The 22700-nt window shown below is 46.5% G+C and overlaps 1 protein-coding gene across 1 annotated transcript in view; it reads right to left on the bottom strand.

Annotated features, from left to right (window-relative positions):
* slc17a9a (solute carrier family 17 member 9a) overlaps positions 1-18683 on the bottom strand; it is a gene marked incomplete at its 5' end in the record, with an annotated part of 51897 nt that extends 33214 nt beyond the window's left edge. Inside the window, 2 exons of the mRNA XM_084333885.1 lie at positions 15580-15719; positions 18511-18683. Of these exons, the coding sequence (XP_084190011.1) occupies positions 15580-15719; positions 18511-18683 (313 nt within the window). The remainder of the gene's footprint in view (positions 1-15579; positions 15720-18510) is intronic.
* Between the last annotated feature and the right edge of the window lie 4017 nt (positions 18684-22700).

Genomic DNA, 22700 nt, shown 5'->3' on the forward strand with positions numbered 1-22700 from the left:
TGCGCAGATGTGCATATTTCTCCATCAGCTTGGCGACGGGGTATGTGTACCGCGACAGTCCTATTTCTTGGCTGGTGAAAGCGTCTGCAATCTGGTACCGTCGCTCAGGCTGGCCGCTTGCTGCGATAGAGAATGAGACATTCTCGCCCTTTATCGTCTTCAAATCTCGTCTTATTGTCCGAATTGTCATTTGGGTTTCGCTTCCCCGCAGCCCTAGCTGGGCCGCAGCGGAGGCGAGCAGCAGGGTCTTCTCTGACCCGTCATCGAGGACGGCGTAAGTGTCCAGGACTTTATTCTGGTAGCTTAGTGTCACACGCACTACTTTTAGGAGTACTCGGGCTCCACTGCTGCTGGCGGGATCGATGTACATGACGCTCGCTTTGCGGCTGGATGGTGCAGGTGAAGGGCGCCATCTGTTACTGTCGTGAAGTATGTCCAGATGGGCTCCATCGCACTTGGTGCACCTTTTCTTTAAGCGGCATTCGGCTGCCATGTGTGAGCGCGCACAGCGAAAACAGCGCTTGTTGGACTTTATCCATTGACCTGCTTCCTCCGCGTTCAGCTTGGGGAAGGAGTCACATTGCGCTAGCCAGTGTTCTTTCTCACAGTAGGGGCACACTATCTTCCACTTCTCCGTTCTGGAGGGGGTACTGTGGCTCCTGCTGCTCGGTACTGACTCCGATTGGTGCATCACAGTCACCGATCTTCTTCCATCATTTAGTCGTCTGGTTCCTTCTCTGGAGCCAGGGGTGCTCCGTCCGAATGTATCTAGCCGTAGGCTGCTGACTTCTCTCGCCAGGAAGTCTGCTAGATCGAGGAGGTTCGGTTCGGGGCCATTCGGGTCTCTGTGGTCCCTCTGCCGCCTAAAGCGCTCCTGACGAGCGGGCGGCAGCTTCTCCAGGATCCTTTCCACATTTGAGTTGGCGTAAAGTTCATACTTCCCCTTCTCTCTTTGCGCTCCCAACATCCCTACCAGGGACTGCACTCTGATGGACAGGTCGTCCAGTGCTCGATTGTCTATTGCTGGGGGTAAGCGGTCGATGTGTCGGATCTCCTGGATCACGTAATCCCATATGCGCCCATACCTCTGGTCCAGTGCTACCAGCGCTGCTGTGTATGGGGTGGTGGAAGTCGCGTAGGCGAGCGCTATATTATGTGCGCGGGGCACCTTTAAGTGCTGCAGTAGGATGGCGTATTTGTGGCGTTCATCCAATACATCCACCAACATGGTCTCCAGACACATGCGGAGTTCTGTATACTGGGCCCGGTTCTCTTGGGTGAAGTCGGGTACCATAGGCGTGCCAATGTATGACGCTGACTGTGGATACATCGGCGAGCGTTGGGGGAGAGGCCTCCTAGGCGAGTCTCCTCCCGCTCCTTGGTATGGGCTGGTACCGGCAGTGTACCATGGCCCGCTTGTCCAGGTGCTGTTCCTCGGTGCGGGTCGTGCGTCTTGCTCACCCGTGTATAGAGTCGGGGGTCTGTAGCGCAGCTCCGCGGGAGTATAGCCTGGGCTGTACCGGACCTCCTGGTCCGGTAGAGTACTGTGCTGTCTTCGGGCGCGGTTCTCCTCCTCTTCCTCTTCGTCTTCAGTTAGGTCATCCAGTGCTTGTAGTCTCTGGTTTAGCCTCTCCACAGGATATGCTGCTCCTTCCCGGTTGCTAGGTCTCGCTTGGACCGGTGGGGGGAGGTGGTCTGTGGGGGGTATAGACCTCGTCTGTTGGTCAAGTTCAGGGTTGTTTACTCGGCTAGGGGATGCCGCCCTGGAGGTGTGTCTAGACGAGTTCCTGGAGCCTCTGGCGGAGGGAGAGGGTGTTGTCCGTCTGATCAGCTGTTCTATTAGTTGCGCTCGCTGTCTGTCGCGCGCTGCGTCCCGTTGAGCACCGGCTCGTTCTCGGGCCACATTCTCTTCCATCTGAATGCGTCTTATTTCCAGGCGTATGTGCTCTTCTTCGCTCCGTTGCTGTAGCTGCAATCGATCGCGTTCACCCTGGAGTCTATCGCGTTCAGTAGAGGCTTTCAGGCTGACGAGGAATGCCTGCTGTAGGGTCCTCTCTGCCTCGCTGGGAGAAGGCGGTTGTATAGGGGAGCCTTCCCTCGGGGTACTCCTTGCGGAGCCTTGGAGCTCTATCTCCACGGTGCTCTCCCCGTCTTCTTCCGTGCCGAGTTCTCTCTCGGTAGCGTTGTATTCCTCCCGGGACTCATCGGGGACTACTTCTTCAGTACTGGCGGGGTGTGAAGTCATGTCTGGTTCCCACTGGTCCCCACCGTGAACTTGGTCAGTTACATTAGAGCCCGTAGGGGCCTCTATGGTCGGGGTAGTCTGGGCGTTGGGGTTAGACATACTTTTACTTTCTAGTTTTACCGCGTTTACTGTTAGTAGAAGACTAGGTTGTTGACTGACAGCGTAAGCCTCTAAGTACTGAGGGAGCCGTCGTTCGCGCTGCGGGCGTTGGTTAGGAGGATCGTTTCGTGGAGTGTTCATCATAGGCCATTTCAATATTAATAACACTATATTAATATTACACTAATTACCATCCGGCTCGAAGGACCAATTGTAACTGAGGGGTACAATTCCCTGACTGTATTACTAGATATGATACTTACTACCACTACCTTTGTACTTAATATTCGGCCACCCAGTACACGGCATAAATATATTATCATGAACACTCTCACGTAGATGAAACGGATCCAACACAAATGTACGAATTAGAAACAAGTCTTTATTGCCTACACAGCGATGGTGTGTAGACCAAACACTTAATCACTTAATTACATTTATGAATTGAAATAGTATGCACTTTTATGGCAAGGAGTATTCGTCGGTATATCAATAGATAATGTCCAATCTCTGAAGGCGCAGGTGGTAAATATACGACCTGGAATAGTTAAGGAATAACAGCAATGATACTTTAATGATTATAGGCTGGATACACTAGAGGGGGTTAATCCGGTCGCTTGTAAGCCGACAGGAGTAGGAGGGGGGGGGGGGTAGAATCCAGCTGCCTCGTCCGGCCAAGGGTATCCCAGGAGAACCCACTGTAGTGCTGTTCAATGCGCCGGCGATCCTTGGACCACAGATGAAAGCAGGTGGACTCTTTGTGGGCCGGCTCTCTCCGGTCCACGGGGGAGAGATGTGGAGAGACCTCGTCTTGCAGAGCGTCTCCTCACCTTGTGTCCTCTCCAGGGGGGTTCCAACACACGGTAGTGTCGGGGGTCTTTATCCATAGAATAATCAAAGTATCCAAAGCATAATCCGTGCCTGGGAAGGCGGGCTGTCGTCGGTAGAATAATCCGGTATACAGGTCCACTCGCTCGTCGGCTCTGGGGCTCCTCGGGTGCAGCTTCACATAGGGTCAACCACCCTGGGTAAGCAGCCAGTTCTCTGCCCGAAACGATGGGGTACTGACTACGGTAGTATTCTCACCGCACGAAGCACTATATATTAACAGACTATTATTAGTTTAATAGACTACGTCCAACTCGACGATATAGTGCCAAATATGACTATTCAAATATTAATATACACGATGTCTCAATACCGATGGTAGGCGAACTTGGCCTTACTCCCACACGTGGCATCGCGGGGAGGCTTTACGTCTGTGACTCTATTGGAGGGTAAGAAACTGGACTGAAAAGAAAGTCCTACTTTAGTAGCGCAGTATATATACGCACTATGAACAAATAGTCCCATTAGTGGTGCGGTAGCCAAATTCCTACGCGGAACTAGGACTTGTTCGTACATGTCGAGCGGTACGTTTGAACTGGGTCTGAGGGGTATGGCAGCCTGGCACCAAGGTCTCGACCAATAGTAGAATGGAGACTATTATGGGATGTTCAGTAGGCTAGAATGGATATGCAATGCATATTGTACAAGGAATATACAAGGGATATCAGGGAATATTAGAGAATATACAAATACAATTAAATATATATATATAAATAAATATATATATTCGGTTTAATCTGGCCCTTCACAACACAGTGAATGTATCCGTTTTGTTTATTGCACTTTTATTACACTTTGCTGAAAAAGAAGTGCTGCATTGGGTAAATAGGCAAAGATGGCGGTGCCCGCCTTGTTGACATTTTCTTTGCAGGAAGTGTATTGGCACATTCAAGTTCTGATTAGTTGAAAATTGCCTTCATGTTCGCCACCTACTGCCACCTACTGCTTTGGCAGTGTACTACATCACTGTGCTCAGGTGACAAAACGAAAGTGTGACTCGCCTCCCGCTACGTTGCGACCTGGAAAAGCGAAACTCATCTGAAAACGAAACGAAAGTCCGCAGCCTTAGTCTCCCTACTTGAACTTGAACTTGAACCTATATCTGGTGTGTGTTCCCTACCTTCAGTGTCGGTTCATTATTGGAGTTCACTGTTTGTTATCCACATCCTTGTTCTCCTGTTTCATAGTAAGTTCCCTGCAGTACTTTGTTTTGTGTTTTTTGGACTTGCTCTCTTTATGAGATTATTATTTGTTTTTGTATTTTGCCAGTCTTCAGCTGTGCTATTCTTTGTTTTTGTATTTTGTTGCTGCCTTTGGAAGTATTTTTTGTGAAGATCTTTGTTGCTGCCCTTTTTTGAGTAAAGACATTTGTTGATATAATTCACCTCTGGCTCCACGTCTCGTCTGCCTGTTCTCCCCTCGTTCTGTTCCGCGATTGGGTCCTCAGACAACACAATCCTTAACAGTATTGGCCTGTACGATGAACATTCAGTTGGAGGTTTATTTGGCTTCAGTATTTTCAGGTTATTATAGCTAATCTTAATGAGTCTGGAAGCGTTCCTTTAGTAAATTATTCCTCATACATGGTCGCAACTAGTTTGTTTCTAAATGTTTTATAGAACTCTGTTGGCAACCCGTCCGGTCCAGGTGCTTTACCACTATTGATATCCCCTATAACGTTGTGTAGTTATTCCGTTGTCAACGGGCTGTCGAGTGTCGATTTTTCATTGTCTGATATAGTTCTAAATTGCAATTGGTTGAGAAATATATTCTGCGCTTCTTTATTTTCTGTACATTCTGATTCATATATCATTTTTATAAAAGTCTCTACAATTATTATTTATCTCCAATGGGTCTATAATCAAATGACCAGATGTTGACTTTATACTGTTAATTGTTCTTTCAGACTGCATTTTCTTTACTCTCCAGGCCAGTAATTTGCCCGCTTTTTCCCCTTGATTATAATATGTTTGTTTAGTCCACATTAAACTTCTAGCCACTTTGTTCAAGTTCAAGTTCAAGTTTCTTTAATAGTTGTCATACAGAAGTACAGAATACTTTTATACAAAACTGTTACACTCCAGAGACTGTGCAAGACAAGATAAGATAAGTATGAAATAAAATAACATAGTATAGTATGTAAATTAGAAGTAAAAAAATGAGGTCACAGTGTTCAGTATAGACATATGTACAATGTTCGATGCAGAATAGACGTAACTGAGTTACCATATAATATACAATACTATGCAGTGAACTAATATACAGTACTATATAGTGCAAGGCAGAAATGGGATGAGGTGCAATTTAGGTACAATTTACAGTAGGTGTACGAGTTGTAGTGCAAATCCTTTATCAATAAATATAAAGTGTGTTTGTGTGATCTAAAGTGTGGAGAGTGGGTGCTGCAGTGTGTTGTTTGTTTAAGTGAGTGTGTGCGTGTGGGTGTGTGTGCTGTGTGCATTTGATGGTTGTTGCATAGTGTTTATTGTTCGTTTAGCAGCCTGATGGCCTGGGGATAGAAGCTTCTTCTGAGTCTTTCTGTGCTCGCCTTAAGACTCCGGTATCGCTTGCCTGACCGCAGCAGTTCAAAGAGGCAGTTGTTCGGGTGGCTCGAGTCCTTAATAATTCTCTTAGCCTTCCCCCTGCACCGCTTGTTATAAATGTTCTGGAGGGTGGGAAGCCCCCCTCCAATTGTGCGTTCGGCTGAACGTGTCACTCTTTGTAGTCTGCTACGGTCTTGTGCAGTGCTATTCCCAAACCAGGAGGTGATGTTGCCAGTCAGGATGCTCTCTATTGTACATGAGTAGAAGTTCCTAAGGATCTTCTGACTGACTTGGAACTTCCTTAGGCACCTGAGGAAGTAGAGGCGTTGTCGTGCCTTCTTCACAACACTGTCAATGTGTGTGGTCCATGTCAAGTCCTCGGATATGTGGGCTCCAAGGTACTTGAAACTGTTCACTCTCTCAACCGGTGCCCCGTCGATGCTGAGGGGGCTGTAGTCATTGACCCCCGACCTCCTGAAGTCCACAATCATCTCTTTTGTTTTGCTGACGCTCAGGGAGAGGTAGTTCTCCTGACACCACTGTGACAGATTTTCTACCTCTTCCAGGTAGGCCCTCTCGTCGTTGGCAGAGATCAGGCCCACCACTACTGTGTCATCAGCAAATTTGATGATTGTGTTGTTGTTCCGCTGTGCCACGCAGTCATGTGTGTACAGGGAGTAGAGGAGGGGGCTCAGAACACAGCCCTGGGGGGCCCCTATGTTGAGGGTGATGGATGAGGAGGTGCAGTTGCCTGCTCTTACCACCTGGGGTCTGCCCGTCAGGAAGTCCAAGACCCACTGGCAGAGGTCATAGTTCAAGCCCAGGTCCCTGAGCTTGGCTATGAGTTTGGAGGGGACTATGGTATTGAATGCTGAGCTGTAGTCGATGAACAGCATTCTCACATAGTTACCCTGCCTCTTGTCCAGGTGTGATGCTGCTGTGTGCAGCACATGGGCTATGGCGTCCTCCGTGGACCTGTTGGGGCGATATGCAAATTGCAGGGGGTCCAGGTTGATGGGGAGGGAGGAACAGATGTAGCCCTTCACTAGCTTCTCAAAGCACTTCATCGCTATGGAGGTGAGGGCTACAGGGCGGTAGTCGTTGAGGCAAGCGGGCGTAGATTTTTTGGGTACAGGGATGATGGTGGACTTCTTCAGACAGGTGGGGATGACAGCCTGTTCCAAGGACAGGTTGAAGATGTCAGTGAATACCGGGGCCAGTTGGTCGGCACAGACTTTTAGGACGCGGCCGGGGATGCCGTCCGGTCCTGCTGCCTTCCTGATATTCACTTTTTTAAAGATCCGTCTCACCTCATGCTCTGTTACCCTGAACACTGAGTCTCCATCAGCAGACCCCCCCCCATTGCCGTGGTTTGTAGGCTGGTGTTGTTATTCACAGCCTCAAACCTCGCATAGAAGGAGTTGAGTCAGTTTGTCAATTTATTATAATTAGCTCTCAGGATGGAACTCCTGAACTATGCATGTGCAGATTGATGAACCTACTCCGTGGGCAATCTGCGCATGCTTAGTTCGGGAGTAGGTGCGGAAAAGTGACTATAGCTTGGCCGAGAAAGTGCTGATCGACTTGGGATTGGTCTCTCCGTGTTCAGGAGACTCATGCGTATAAAAGTCTATTCGATCATGTCTCCAGCACGCCCACAGCCGTAGCTACAACCACTTAATATCAAGGCTCTCATCCACATTCATTCATTTTCTCCCTCACTCTCTCTCCCATGATTTCAGAATACCGGAAGTGTTGCGGTTGTCTATCAAGATTCAAGATTCAAGATTGTTTATTGTCATGTGCACAGTTAAACAGACAGTTTGCCATACAATGAAAATCTTACTTTGCTAGTCCGCCCTTCACACAATACTTAACTAAAACATATTTAAATACAAGCGAGTGTCTCAAACGTTCGCACCTGTGATATCTGCGTCCCTGTTCAGGCATTTGCATACCAAACAACGCCTCCAGAGCTCCTTATAAGGCAACTAATGACGCAGCTGTGTGAAAATGGATGCGGAAGTGCCTTGCGAGTCTTGCGACCCATCGAAATGAGATTAGATTAATGTATTGTCATCATATAGTACAGCTCGTGGTACACCTGCCGCAGAGCGCGCGCGCACACACACGCACGCGCAGTATACTGTAGCCTACGGCGTAATGAATGAACGCAGTATAGGCTTATTATTCCATTAATGCCTACGGCGTAATGAATGGACGCAGTATAGGCTTAGTGTTGTGAAGGGCCAGATTAAAGCTGAGAATCTACGTTTATTGTTTTATATACCTTGTATATTATTTATATATATAAGCTATATCCCTTTAAGCCTGCGTTTGAATCCTAGTAATATTCACTTTCCTCATTGGATAATGCCCTTGACGTTCTCGGCGCCAGGCAACGCGCCCCTGAAGTCAGGTTCAAAGGCGAGTCTGGGCATGTTGGAACATGCCTGGTGCCGGCGCATTGATTCGAGACGAGAGCTGAGGCTTGGCACTAGAAAGCCACTTAAGTATATATATCGTGGAAGGCGCAGCAGCAGTAGTGTGATTCTAATGTAGTGTGAAGCAGTTAGTCTAAACAGAGTGTTGTGAACCTAACGTGCGAAGTGAATAGAAAAAGTGTCAGAGTTAATGCAGTAACGTCAAGTTCGACTTAGCTTAATGTGAAGTAAAGAGTCGTCATTTAGTGTGAATCGTGTTACAGCAGTTCGTTCGGTATGTAGCATTACCCAGCAGTTTGTTTAGTAACTAGGTAAAACCTTAGCAAGTGTGCGTGGACTTAGTAGTTAGTGCCAGTACACGAGGAGGGCCTAGTCGTGGACCTACTGGACATGTGCATATTGGAACCTACGGCGGCGATTGCAGAACCAGTATTGGTTGGATTATAGTGATTGTGGAACGTACTACCGTGGAGAAGAGCCGCGTTAATACCCACTGTCGTTTGGATTTAACAACCTTGAAGATCTTACCTCGGGCTAGCTTCGAGGACCGAAGCTAGCTGGCTATCATCATTGCTATCGAGCAATTGGATTACAGCTATTGCTTTGCTGCTGAGCATTTGGATTATAAGGACTGGATTCCGTACGAGAACCCCCTTTCTTCAAGTGAACAGACTGAGTATCCGAACATTCTTCCTTCCTCCAGAGCTTACATCTCTGGGAGGACACCCCCTGTCTCCAGCGGTACCATCGTTTGCCCACTATAGTGCCATCCACGCCAGGCGGCGTTTAATCTAGTATCCCAGCGTAGGAATTATTCATTCCAACTGACTTTGCTACTGACTGACTTTATTCATATTCTTCGCCATACAAGCGTGACCCTTAATTCCCATTCTGTACAATTGCTGCATAATAATAAATACTCCAAATGATATTTCTTTGTCACCGTGCCGTATTATTCTGAGTGTCTGCCATATTATAACTGTACTTTCTGGCAAGTAATAATAATAATAATTAGCAGTGGTTTAATCTATCACAATCTTTAATACAGTCAGGGTTTTGTAACCCCTCAGTTACAATTGGTCCTTCGAGCCGGAGGGTATCAGTAATCTTAATCATATTAATAGTGATATGGCCAGCGGCGGACACTCTCCAAACGGCTCTCCCAAACTAGAGCGCCCTAAGCGCCAACGTCAGCCCCCTCCACACTTGGAGGACTATGCTGTCGTTCTACCTCCTAGCTTATCTAAAAAGACGTTAAGCACGGATAAAACTAATAGTTTAAGCATGCCCAATCCTATCGACTTGTCGGCCCCACTAGTGGAGACCCCAGCGGGTCCGAACGAAACTGACTTAGCTCACGGGGGGGACAAGCGGGACATGACGTGACTATGCCCAAAGACCACAGCGCCACCGAGATGGACCTCGGAGCGCCAGAGGATAAAGACAGCGCCACCGAGATGGACCTCGGAACGCAAGAGGATAAAGAGCGCGCACCAGAGATAGACCTCGGCGCGCACCAAAGAGAAGAGTACCGTGTCTCAGATATGGACCTCGGAGCGCGGGAGAAGATAAGAAGCAGCGCCCTCGAGATGGACCTCGGTGCGCGTAAAGAGAACAGGTCAACGCCAAGTCCTGTCAACGCCAGATCACCCTCATCAGCGTCATCCCCAAGCGAGGCCGACCAGAGACTAGCGCAAGCCCTGATCGCCACGCTGACAGCTTCAACCGAAAGAGACCGCCTCCAGGGTGAGCGCGACCGTCTACAAGCGCAACAACAGAGTGAGCGCGAACATTTTGCAGTGGAAAGAGAACGTCTCCAAGCGCAACAACAGAGTGAGCGAGAACATTCTGCAGTGGAAAGAGAACGTCTCCAAGCGCAACAACAGAACGAGCGCGAACGCATCCGACTGGAAGAGAGTCGCCTCCAGGCTGACGCAGCGATGACCATCAGACTGGAAGAGAGGCGCCTCCAGGCTGAAGAAAACATTCAGCGAGACCGCACCAATGCGCAACGCGATGCACAGCGCGACGCCGCCAATGCACAGCGTGAAGCGGAGCGGGACCGCCTGCAGGCGCAGATGATGGAGCAATTGCTCCAGAGGGCGACCCCCCACTCCTCCACCCGGAGCTCCCGGAGATCATCATGACACGGGTCGAGGGCACCTTCCCCTCCCCGATCAGTCTATACGGGACCCAGCCAACAGGAAGAACCTGCTTACGTTGCTGAGCCCCCTCCCCGACCAGTCTATACGGGACCCAGCCAACAGGAAGAACCTGCTTACGTCGCCGAGCCCCCTCCCCGACCAGTCTATACGGGACCCAGCCAACGGGAAGATCCCACCTACGTCGCAGAGAAACTAACTAAGAGACTTCAAGACCTAGCGGAGGACGAGGGAGGACATCAAGCCCACACGCACGAACCCATCTCGGACCAGGAGGAACAGTACAGCCCCGACCTCAGCCCCGAGACGCTGCGTTACGAACCCCCGACCCAACCCAGGGGTGAGTTTAACCAACAGTCAGCACCGAGGAGCAGTACCTGGGGGCCCGGCCTCTGGTTCCCACCCAGCACTAACCCACGACCCCACGTACGGGGAGACTCGCCAAGGAGGCCTCTCCCCCTACGCGCATCGGTGTCCCAGCCATCCATGGCCTCTTACATTGGGACACCCACATTCCCAGACTTTACGCGTGAGGACAGAGCACAGTATACTGAACTACGCATGTGTTTAGAGACTATTATGTCCGAGGTACATGACGAGTCCTATAAATATGCCATCCTCCTCAAGCACCTTAAAGTACCCAGAGCGCATAACATAGCGCTGGCATATTCGAACTCAAGAACCCCCATTCTGATGCTCTGGTGGCCCTCGACGCGCGCTATGGGCGCGTATGGGACTACGTAATTCAAGAAATACGGGAGATCGACCGCCTCCCCCCAGCTAAAGACAATAGAGCCCTAGATGACCTATCTATACAAGTACAATCCCTGGTAGGGATGCTCGGGTCACAAGGAGAGAAGGGGATACATGAACTATATGCCAATTCCAACGTGGAGCGGATACTGGAGAAGCTCCCCCCAGCCCGTCAAGAACGTTTTCGGCGGCAGAGAGACCACCGTGACCCCCACGGCCCAGAACCATCCCTCCTAGACCTTGCTGACTTCCTAGCCAGGGAGGTCAGCAGTCTACGAATAGACACATTCGCGTGGGGTGGCTCTAACCCTAAAGATGGACCGAGAAGGTTCAACGACAACCGCCGGCCCGTCACCGTGATGCACCAGGCCGAGGCTGTGTCACGGCAGACGAGCCACAACCCCCACGCTAAGGAGAAGTGGAAGGCTGTCTGTCAGTACTGTGACAGTGAACACCAGCTGTCACAGTGCGACGCCTTCAAAGACCTAACTACAGCCGAAATAGGTCAGTGGCTTAAGGAGAAACGCAGCTGCTTCCGCTGCGCACGCGGCCACATGGCAGCCGAGTGCCGCCTCAAGAAAAGGTGCGGCAAGTGTGACGGCGCCCACCTAGAAGTCCTGCATGAGAGCAACAAACGCCCACCAGGAAACCAAAGTAGGCCCATCACGGTGATGTACCAGGCCGAGTCGGTGTCACCACAGGCCAGCCTCAACCCCCCCGCCAAAGAGGAATGGGAGATCACCTGTTTTTACTGCCACGGCGGACACTGGCTGTCACAGTGCGACGACCACAAGACACTGACCCCCGCTGAAATGGATCAGCGGCTTAAGGCTAACACGCATGACTCCGCTTACTGCGATACACTGCGCAAGGTCCACAAGAGAAGACTAGCCCTACAAGGCAACTCACCAACAGGAGTGCTCCACATCGACCCCACGTATAATGGGAGCCCCCGAGTACTCATCAAGGTGGTCAGAGAGCTCCTGAACTACGAGGACAAGGTCCTGGACACTTACGCCGTCCTCGACGACGGGTCAGAAAAGACTCTCCTCCTCGCTTCCGCCGCAGCCCAGTTGGGCCTGCGGGGTACCGAAGAAACAATGACAATCCGTACTATTCGATAGAAGCGATGCCTGTGAGAGAACCGTGGGCTCAAGAAGAGGGAGTTCCGAACTCCACCCCCCTCAGCTACGCTCCAAGCGACGTAGCTGACCTCGAACCCAGCACCCCAAACTACCTCTTGATGGGGCGGCCGGACCCGGCCCCCCCTCAGACGGTGTACAGACAGGACGACAGGAACGGACGGAGGATGTGGAGACAGAAGTCATAGTCCAAGGGCAGACTTACACCCGACCTGTGGCGAAGCTGATAGAGTTGCCGGAGCTCCCTGACTCCCCTGATGACGACCATGACCCACTGACTTTGTAGATTGACCTACTCCTCACAACAAGTATGGAGCAATTAATCTGTCTCCCTTAACTAATTAGGTGCGGACTAATTAGGAGGCGGCTGTTGTGAAGGGCCAGATTAAAGCTGAGAATCTACGTTTATTGTTTTATATACCTTGTATATTATTTATATATATAAGCTATATCCCTTTAAGCCTGCGTTTGAATCCTAGTAATATTCACTTTCCTCATTGGATAATGCCCTTGACGTTCTCGGCGCCAGGCAACGCGCCCCTGAAGTCAGGTTCAAAGGCGAGTCTGGGCATGTTGGAACATGCCTGGTGCCGGCGCATTGATTCGAGACGAGAGCTGAGGCTTGGCACTAGAAAGCCACTTAAGTTTATATATCGTGGAAGGCGCAGCAGCAGTAGTGTGATTCTAATGTAGTGTGAAGCAGTTCGTCTAAACAGAGTGTTGTGAACTTAACGTGCGAAGTGAATAGTAAAAGTGTCAGAGTTAATGCAGTAACGTCAAGTTCGACTTAGCTTAATGTGAAGTAAAGAGTCGTCATTTAGTGTGAATCGTGTTACAGCTGTTCGTTCGGTATGTAGCATTACCCAGCAGTTTGTTCGTTTAGTAACTAGGTAAAACCTTAGCAAGTGTGCGTGGACTTAGTAGTTAGTGCCAGTACACGAGGAGGGCCTAGTCGTGGACCTACTGGACATGTGCATATTGGAACCTACGGCGGCGATTGCAGAACCAGTATTGGTTGGATTATAGTGATTGTGGAACGTACTACCGTGGAGAAGAGCCTCGTTAATACCCACTGTCGTTTGGATTTAACCACCTTGAAGATCTTACCTCGGGCTAGCTTCGAGGACCGAAGCTAGCTGGCTATCATCATTGCTATCGAGCAATTGGATTACAGCTATTGCTTTGCTGCTGGGGCATTTGGATTATAAGGACTGGATTCCGTACAAGAACCCCCTTTCTTCAAGTGAACAGACTGAGTATCCGAACATTCTTCCTTCCTCCAGAGCTTACATCTCTGGGAGGACACCCCCTGTCTCCAGCGGTACCATCGTTTGCCCACTATAGTGCCATCCACGCCAGGCGGCGTTTAATCTAGTATCCCAGCGTAGGAATTATTCATTCCAACTGACTTTGCTACTGACTGACTTTATTCATATTATTCGCCATACAAGCGCGACCCTTAATTCCCATTCTGTACAATTGCTGCACAATAATAAATACTCCAAATGATATTTCTTTGTCACCGTGCCGTATTATTCTAAGTGTCTGCCATATTATAACTGTACTTTCTGGCAAGTAATAATAATAATAATTAGCAGTGGTTTAATCTATCACAATCTTTAATACAGTCAGGGTTTTGTAACCCCTCAGTTACACTTAGTATTCCATTAATGACTTGTTGCATTATACAGTCTGTATACAGACTGTACTTATACTGTACGTAGGGCAGAGCATATATATAGTATCTACTAAATCCTAATGAAACAAGTAACTAGAATATATTAAGCCTATACTTCATTAGACACGTAGGCCATACTGGCGCACACAAGACTTGTTATGGAATATTAATGCAGTCTATTTCCATGCGATTAGCTTTAGTTCTTATTTATTTATCCACTGTCATTTCAGTGTTGGTGTATAGGCTATATAGTGTATTTCAATATAAGTTTAATTGATTAATGATATATTCGAAGGAATGCAGGTTTATAGCTATATCAAACAAAGGTCTGTCCCATTGTATACCAATCAATGGGATATATTGCATGTTGACCTGCATTCCTTCAAATGTATATAATTAATCATTAAAACAGATGTGTAACAAATAAGAAATACAAATTCTACAGAAGGCATTAAATAATTATTATTTTCAATCATTTCACAATAATTGCATAATTGTGTTTGAATATCTGAGTAATTAAAGTAATTATACATTTGTCCAAAATAGCTGGTTCAGATATGGTTAATCCAGCTGCCCTGTGATCAGATTAATCCAATGTATTTATTTTTCCGACATCAAATGCGTAATTTCTTATCGTACAAATATTGTCATATTTATTTTAATTACGATTAAGTAATTAATTCCAAGGAGGCCTGTAGCGTTGACATGAAGGAATCACTATGAGAACACAAGTCTGTCAAGTTAATAAAATGTTCAATTAGTCAATCAATCATAAGTGTGCTCCTCAGCACTCTCAAATCTGCTCCCAGGAAAATGTGGGGAATCGCGCTACCAGCCCTAATATGTCTTAAATGGGCAGAAATCTGCCTAAGAGGAAATTTTTTGTCGTAAATCCATTTGGGAATGAGACTGTCTTTACGTGATTCATAGTTTGGGATAGGGTGACAGTGTGGTCACAGCAGCAGTTAGTCAGGTCAGAGTGTCTGCCTGGCACAAAAGCGAGGTATCCAGCTAGGGCTGGGCGATATGGCCTCTAAATGATATCACGATATGTTTTTACTCCATCACGATACACAATATATACTGCGATATTTTGATATTTCCTCTAAAGCACTTAAAAATGCTTGATTTAACCCTTTGATGGATACAGTCACGCCAATATGATGATTATATAAACCTATGTTGTCAAGCCTCGTCAATATAACCCCCCCCCCCCCCCTTTTCTCACTAATAGAACTGGTGTTGTGGATCACTCCCCTGTGAGCGTTTCCAGGGTTAGCGGCTAACGTTAGCTTAGCTTAGTTAACGGCTAACTTAGTTACCACCTCTCTAGGCGTGTGTGCGTGTATGTGCGTGTACGTGACGTAAATTGGGCGAGTGTGTGTGTCTGTGTGAGGGAGAGAGGAAAGTGCTGCGCTAAAGTAAGTCTCATCTCAGCCACGGAGGCTTAGAAACAAAACAAAACATCACGATGTCCACTATATGTTTAAAAAGTGTATCGTTAATGAATTGTACCCGATATTTATTTAATATCGTCATATTGCCCACCCCTATATCCAGCCCATGCTTTAGCGCTGCAGTACTGTCCTCCCTTACTAACCTGTAACAGGTACAGTACTACTCACCCTGTAACAGACCCATGAGGAATCTGGCTGCGGTCATGACAGCGAGGGGATGAGTGCCCACTTGTGCCAGAAGAGGAGTAGCGGCTGTAATGGCCGCCCAGCAGGCTGCAGCTAGGGACATGACCCTCTCTCCACCCATCCTGGTCATACATGCAGAGAGAGAGAGTACTGCAAAACTGTACGACGTACAAGTACTTCAACTCAATTTGACTCAAATTAGAGTAAGAGTAGTTCAGAACACCTAATGTATAATAATGTAATATAATATTACTTACTTACTCATAGTATATATATTTAGATTCTAGTGTAGATACAATAGATTCCATATTTATTGTAATGTATAATATAACTGATAGGGCATACAGACCCTCATCTGCACCTTGATTAAACTGCCATATGCGTATATTCAGAGTTAATTATATTGTTTACACTGCCTATTTTTACTTTCTACTGTACTATAATTTGATTGCCTGTATTATGTATTCTACTATTACCCTGCCCATACCTGTACCTCCCCCCTCCCCCATGCTGCTATGATGCCTGAATTTCCCCAAGGGGATCAATAAAGGAATATCTTAATGTAATAAATACTATTGTAACTAATATAACCGATGGGCTGGGCGATAAAACGCTAACGATAACTATCGCGATACATTTTTTCCTCGAAATAAACATGAAACGTGGTCGCAAAGTTTCGATATATCGATTTTCCAAGCTTGGATATGAGCACACGCACTAACAACCAATCAGTGAAGGAGATGGCCGACAGCGGAAGGAGACATAGAGAGGTATGACTCAAGTAGTAAACAAGGCTGGCTAGGATAATTAGCTTGCACAGCGCTATTTTATAGTTTACCTGCCGAGTTGGTGTGTGTTTTGAATTCTGAGGGTAACGGTTATAGTAGTGTGGGGTATACGGTGGACGTCGTTGCAATGTATTGGGGCGGAACAGAGTATTTTATGGTCATATTTAGTACATTGTCATGGGATACACCGCTTGGAAACAAGGCTGGCTAGGATAATTAGCTTGCACAGCGCTATTTTATAGTTTACCTGCCGAGTTGGTGTGTGTTTTGAATTCTGAGGGTAACTGTTATAGTAGTGTGGGGCAGTGGCGAATCCTTATGGAAGCCAACGGAAGCCATGCCTCCCTAATATTAAAATATGAATTAATATCAAATATGAAATATGAAAAAAAAAATATATATATATATAGTTTACATTCTTTTTCATCTGTTATAATTTTTTTTTTTTTTTTTTAAATGTCTCCCTCTTCTCCTTCTTACTCCCTCTAACACACTGTCAGACTCACTGTGCTCACTGCAGCTAGTATAGGAGAGAGGCAGGAGGTAGGTCTCTTTCTCCAGGCTTCCAGCATTATAGAGTCCAAATCCGATCCTAGCCAATCAGATTCGAGCTGACTGCCACACCCTAAAAGTTTAAAACGGGGCTGAGAGGAATATTTTCCATATATTTTCCCCTCTGCACTCTGAACATTGTATTAACCCGTAACTGTTCCCACGGGCCGAATATTGCCCCGATCCTCGAGAGATTAAATCCACGGGGACCTCTCGGCGTGCCGAAGCTTTTCCTAAATCACTTCCATCATCGAAGACGAGGGGAAAAGGTCGGCTCGCGACCCTGAAAATGTTGCGTGATTTTAAAAACGCTGTATTAAGTGAGCCTATTATGGAATCCACGCGAGCTTTCTATCGTGGAAACATCTGGGCGTCCCGCAACTATTACTCATTCACATGTAGCCCCTAAAATGCTTAGAAAAGGAAAACAGAAAGCGTGGAATAAACTCACTGAAACGGAAAAGTGTCCCACGGGCGCGCCGTGATTCCGATCCGCGTGAAAATATTCACGGCCATAGAGGAGACCGTGGGACACCTTTTTGCAACCGAATATGTGTCTCGAATTTGCTTCCACGCGCCGCGCAAAATCGTGCAAGGAAAAATCGGACCAAAAATGAACCAATGCTCCAGCAGTATTAATGACCCTGATGTAAACAAGACAAACGTCTTTCTCTGGTCTGCATCCCCTTATACAATTGTGTGTATTGAGCCGTACTGTATTGTACCCATTCTGCAATCTGTTAAATAAATAAAAAGAAAGTTTGACTGGCCGCCGAGCCATACTGTAGTGTACATGGTGACTGCTTGACAAAAAAATAAAATAAAATAAAAAATATTAATAAAAATATTTAATACATTTTTTTTTTATAATTTTTTTTTGGCTTCCCCTGTTATTTTACCCACGCGACGCCACTGGTGTGGGGTATACGGTGGACGTCGTTGCAATGTATTGGGGCGGAACAGAGTATTTTATGGTCATATTTAGTACATTGTCATGGGATACACCGCTTGGAAACGAGGCTGGCTAGGATAATTAGCTTGCACGGCGCTATTTTATAGTTTACCTGCCGAGTTGGTGTGTGTTTTGAATTCTGAGGGTAACGGTTATAGTAGTGTGGGGTATATACGGTGGACGTCGTTGCAATGTATTGGGGCGGAACAGAGTATTTTAGGGTCATATTTAGTACATTGTCATGGGATACACCGCTTGCTCTAGCTAACTGCTAACGTGCGCGGACTGATGACGACATCAACTCGAGACATTCGCAGCAGCAAAACAAGTCTATTAATAGCCCGTCCATCGGCGCCGGGCATAAGAAGTTAATTAAACTTGACAGACTATAATTATCGATATCGAGTTATATGAAAATAATTTTATAATTTTATCGCGATAACGTTTTTGGCCATATCGCCCAGCCCATAAAGACCATCATATGTACCTTTGTTTATTTTTCTTATATTTCTTATATGTTCAGAGTTAATTATATTGTTTACACAGTTTTTTTCCCCCTATTTTATTTGATTGCCTATATTTATGTATTTCTATTATTACCCTGCAAATTAAATACAGTACCTGTCACTGGCATGTCCTCCCAGGATCTGTGTGAAACAATAACCCCAAAAGAATCCACCCAGCACCACCCCTGACTCGACCTTGCTCCAGTGAAAGGTGGTTGCCATTGTGACCACGCAGATCGGCGTAGCCATCCTGGCACAGAAGAGGAGGCAGGAGCCCAAGAGAAGCATCGCGGTCCATGCTCGAACCTGTGATCTGTGAAAGAAAGAGTTTTCGCTCGACGTCATGGAACTTGATCTGAGAGTTTCAACCAATAGGCGACCATGAACCATGAGGACACACTGCATGTCCGCAAAGACGACTTCAAACTAGAAATGGTAACAACCGATGAGGTAGTCAAAAAACTGAGCGCCCTCCAACCTAACAAGGCCACTGGCCATGACAACATCCCCTCCAAATTCCTCAGAGACTCAGCAGCCACCATCACCCCAGTCATCACACACATAATAAACCTCTCCATAAAACAGGGACACGTCCCCAAGGACTTCAAAATTGCGAGAGTGACCCCTCTGCACAAAAAGGGCAGCAAATTAGACCCAGGCAACTACCGCCCTGTTTCTATTCTTTTTTTTTTAAACTTAAATTTTTATTTTCATTTTTTCAACAACATACATAGACAACATTCATAGACAATACACAGTACATAAATTAAAACAAATAGACAAAAAATGGGTAAAGAAAAAGTGTGACATGGGTCCTTCGGTCCCTTCTACATTTGCATTATTTATTTACATTTTTATTAATTTCCTTGTATCCTTTTCAAACCTCTGTGATGTTGTTACTTCCCCTCCTGTATTCTTCCCATTTTCCCCATTTCCATTCAAACTTTTCTTCTTGCAGCCTCAGCAGATGTGTGATTCTCTCCATTTCCTGTATCCCCTCTACCAACTCTATCCATTGATCCTTTGTCGGCACTTCTACCTTGTACCACAGTTTAGTTAAAGCTTTCTTGGCTGCCACTATCAATATCTTAATCAAATATTTGTCTTCCCCTTGGATTCCTTCCTGTGACAGATTCCCCAAATACAACACTTGGCCTCCCTGGGGTATTTCGTATCCTATTATTTCATTTATTATCCCTCCTATCTCTTCCCAGTAGTGCCTTATCTTCTGACATCCCCAGAATATGTGTGTATGGTTCGCCCCTTCCTGTCCACACTCCCTCCAACATGTTTTCTTTGCTAGTGTGTAATTGCCCTGTATTTCTGGTGTTATAAAGTATCTAATTATATTTTTCCACCCAAACTCCCTCCATATCCTTGATCCTGTGGTTGTTTGTTGTGTCTTACATGTGTCATACCATTCCTCCTCTGTTATCTCTATTTCCAACTCTCTTTCCCACTTTTCTTTCACATACAATGTTGTATTTCCCTTACTGTCCATTATTGCCTGATATAGTGCTGATATCACCCTCCCCTTCCGTCCTTCGTATGACTTTACCATTATCTTAATTACCCCATTCTGTTCTTTGTCTCTATCTTGCTTTATTTCTTCTGTTTCTATTCTTACCTCCATCTCGAAAGTCATGGAGAAAATTGTATACGAACAGGTCGAAAAGTACCTCTACGAATTCCAATCTGGCTTCAGAACATCCCACTTCACTGACACATGCCTCCTCTATTTGAACGACCACATCAAACAAGAGGTGGACGCGGGCAAATACTGCGGCATGGTCATGCTGGACCTACAAAAGGCCTTCGACACTGTCAATCACTCCATTCTGATTGACAAGCTAAAAGCAATTGGTTTTGATAGTTTATCAGTGAGCTGGATGCAATCCTACCTGGAGGGGAGAGAAAAGATGGTGGAGGTAAACGGTACGCGTGTATGCTTTTACCAACGCGTTCGTGTTTCCGGGATCCCGTTTTGCGCTCTGATTGGCCACTGACCTACGTGCGTACGCCCCCCTCGCTATGAGCGGCTATGTCTGTGCGCTATTGTTTATTATTATCCGGCCACAGTGTGGGTTCCCTGGTCGGTGATGATGAGCTCAAATAGGTTATTATAATAAACACTGAATGGAGCAATATAGCCTTGTTGTTAGTTAGACAGCAGGCTATACGGTCTTCTTCAGTTGAGTTACACTTTGAAACATTTATAGCGAGTCTTGCTCTAGCGATGCATCATCACAACAACACGGGCGGCTCTACAACAACAATGGCTTATTTATCTATAAAGAAGACAATCCCATCGCTGACAACAAGTACTATAGTCACACACAGACAGGCCTGCCGTGTTTTATGAATGAAGTAGATTTTCATTTAATCGCCTTTGGGGACATGAGGTTATTATAGGATGATGCACGTCTGGTCTATTCTCCTGGTCACAATTCACTGAATTGAAAATGGGGGACCCTGATGTAAACAAGACAAAAGTCTTTCTCTGGTCTGCATCCCCTTAACAATTGTGTGTATTGTATTGTACCCATTCTGCAATCTGTTAAATAAAGTTTTCATTCATTCATTCTCCTCCCGATGTGTTCGTTCAACTCGCGTCTCTGCGACCAGCCGCTCTATCGGAGATAGGATCACATTGTGTCATGTTTTGCTAGATGTGTTTATTATTCCGAATAGATCTACACAGGCTTATAGCCTATAATACGTGACATTTGAAGCAGGCACCACTGCTGTTGTAATTGTCTGATAATAGCTGTTTCGAGTGTTTATTATTGGGTTGTTGTCGCAGACATTACGATGAATTGGAAATGGGGGACCCTGGTGGAAACAAGACGAAAGTCTTTCTCTGGTCTGCATCCCCTTAACAATTGTATGTATTGAGCTGTACTGCACTGTACCCATTCTGCAATCTGTTAATAAAGTTTTCATTCATTCATTCATTCACTCACTGCATGTTCAATTTGCGGCTCATATGGTACTTCCTTCCTATACCCAGTTAAATCTGTCTTCATATCTCACGCCCCAAAGGCGATTAAATGAAAATCGACTTTATTCATAAAACACGGCAGGCCTGTCTGTGTGTGACTATAGTACTTGTAGTCAGCGATGGGATTGTCTTCTTTATAGATAAATAAGCCATTGTTGTTGTAGAGCCGCCCGTGTTGTTGTGATGATGCATCACTAGAGCAAGACTCGCTATAAATGTTTCAAAGTGTAACTCAACTGAAGAAGACCGTATAGCCTGCTGTCTAACTAACAACAAGGCTATATTGCTCCATTCAGTGTTTATTATAATAACCTATTTGAGCTCATCATCACCGACCAGGGAACCCACACTGTGGCCGGATAATAATAAACAATAGCGCACAGACACAGCCGCTCATAGCGAGGGGGGCGTACGCACGTAGGTCAGTGGCCAATCAGAGCGCAAAGCGGGAACCCGGAAACACGAACGCGTTGGTAAAAGCATACACGCAAACGGTACTCTATCCCCCCCCCTCACAGTGAGCTGTGGTGTTCCACAAGGAAGCATACTAGGACCGCTACTGTTCCTAATTTATGCAAATGACATGTCGTCAGCTTGTGACTGCAACTTGTTCCTGTTTGCGGACGACTCAGCCCTGCTGGTCTCTTGAAGAACAAGTTGCAGGTTGAAAAAACCCTAGGAACTAGGCAAAATCTGCATATGGCTCGCTGATACAAACCCACCCCCTCGAAATGTACAGTCTCCTCCCCACCGTATGTATATTTCTCTCCCACCCACCCACCCCCTCGAAATGTACAGTCTCCTCACCACCGTATGTATATTTCTCTCCCACCCACCCACCACCTCCAAATGTACAGTCTCCTCCCCGCCGTATGTATATTTCTCTCCCACCCACCCACCACCTCCAAATGTGTACAGTCTCCTCCCCGCCGTATGTATATTTCTCTCCCACCCACCCCCTCCAAATGTAGTCACCTCACCACCGTATGTATATTTCTCTCCCACCCACCCACCCCCTCCTAATGTACAGTCCCCTCCCCATCATATGTACTCTGTCAGGATCTATGGGTAACAGTACTGTATATTTGAATACCGTATATGTCACAAATGTAGCAGTACTGTATACCTGTATGTCATGTATGTCCCTATGCCATAAATGTCATGTATGTTGAGTATGTCATAAATGTCAATATGAATTGAAAATGGGGGACCCTGATGTAAACAAGACAATTACGTCTTTCTCTGGTCTGCATCCCCTTAACAATTGTGTGTATTGAGCCGTACTGTATTGTACCCATTCTGCA

Source organism: Notolepis coatsorum, assembly GCF_963971535.1.
Source record: "Notolepis coatsorum genome assembly, chromosome: 17".
NCBI lineage: Eukaryota > Metazoa > Chordata > Actinopteri > Aulopiformes > Paralepididae > Notolepis > Notolepis coatsorum.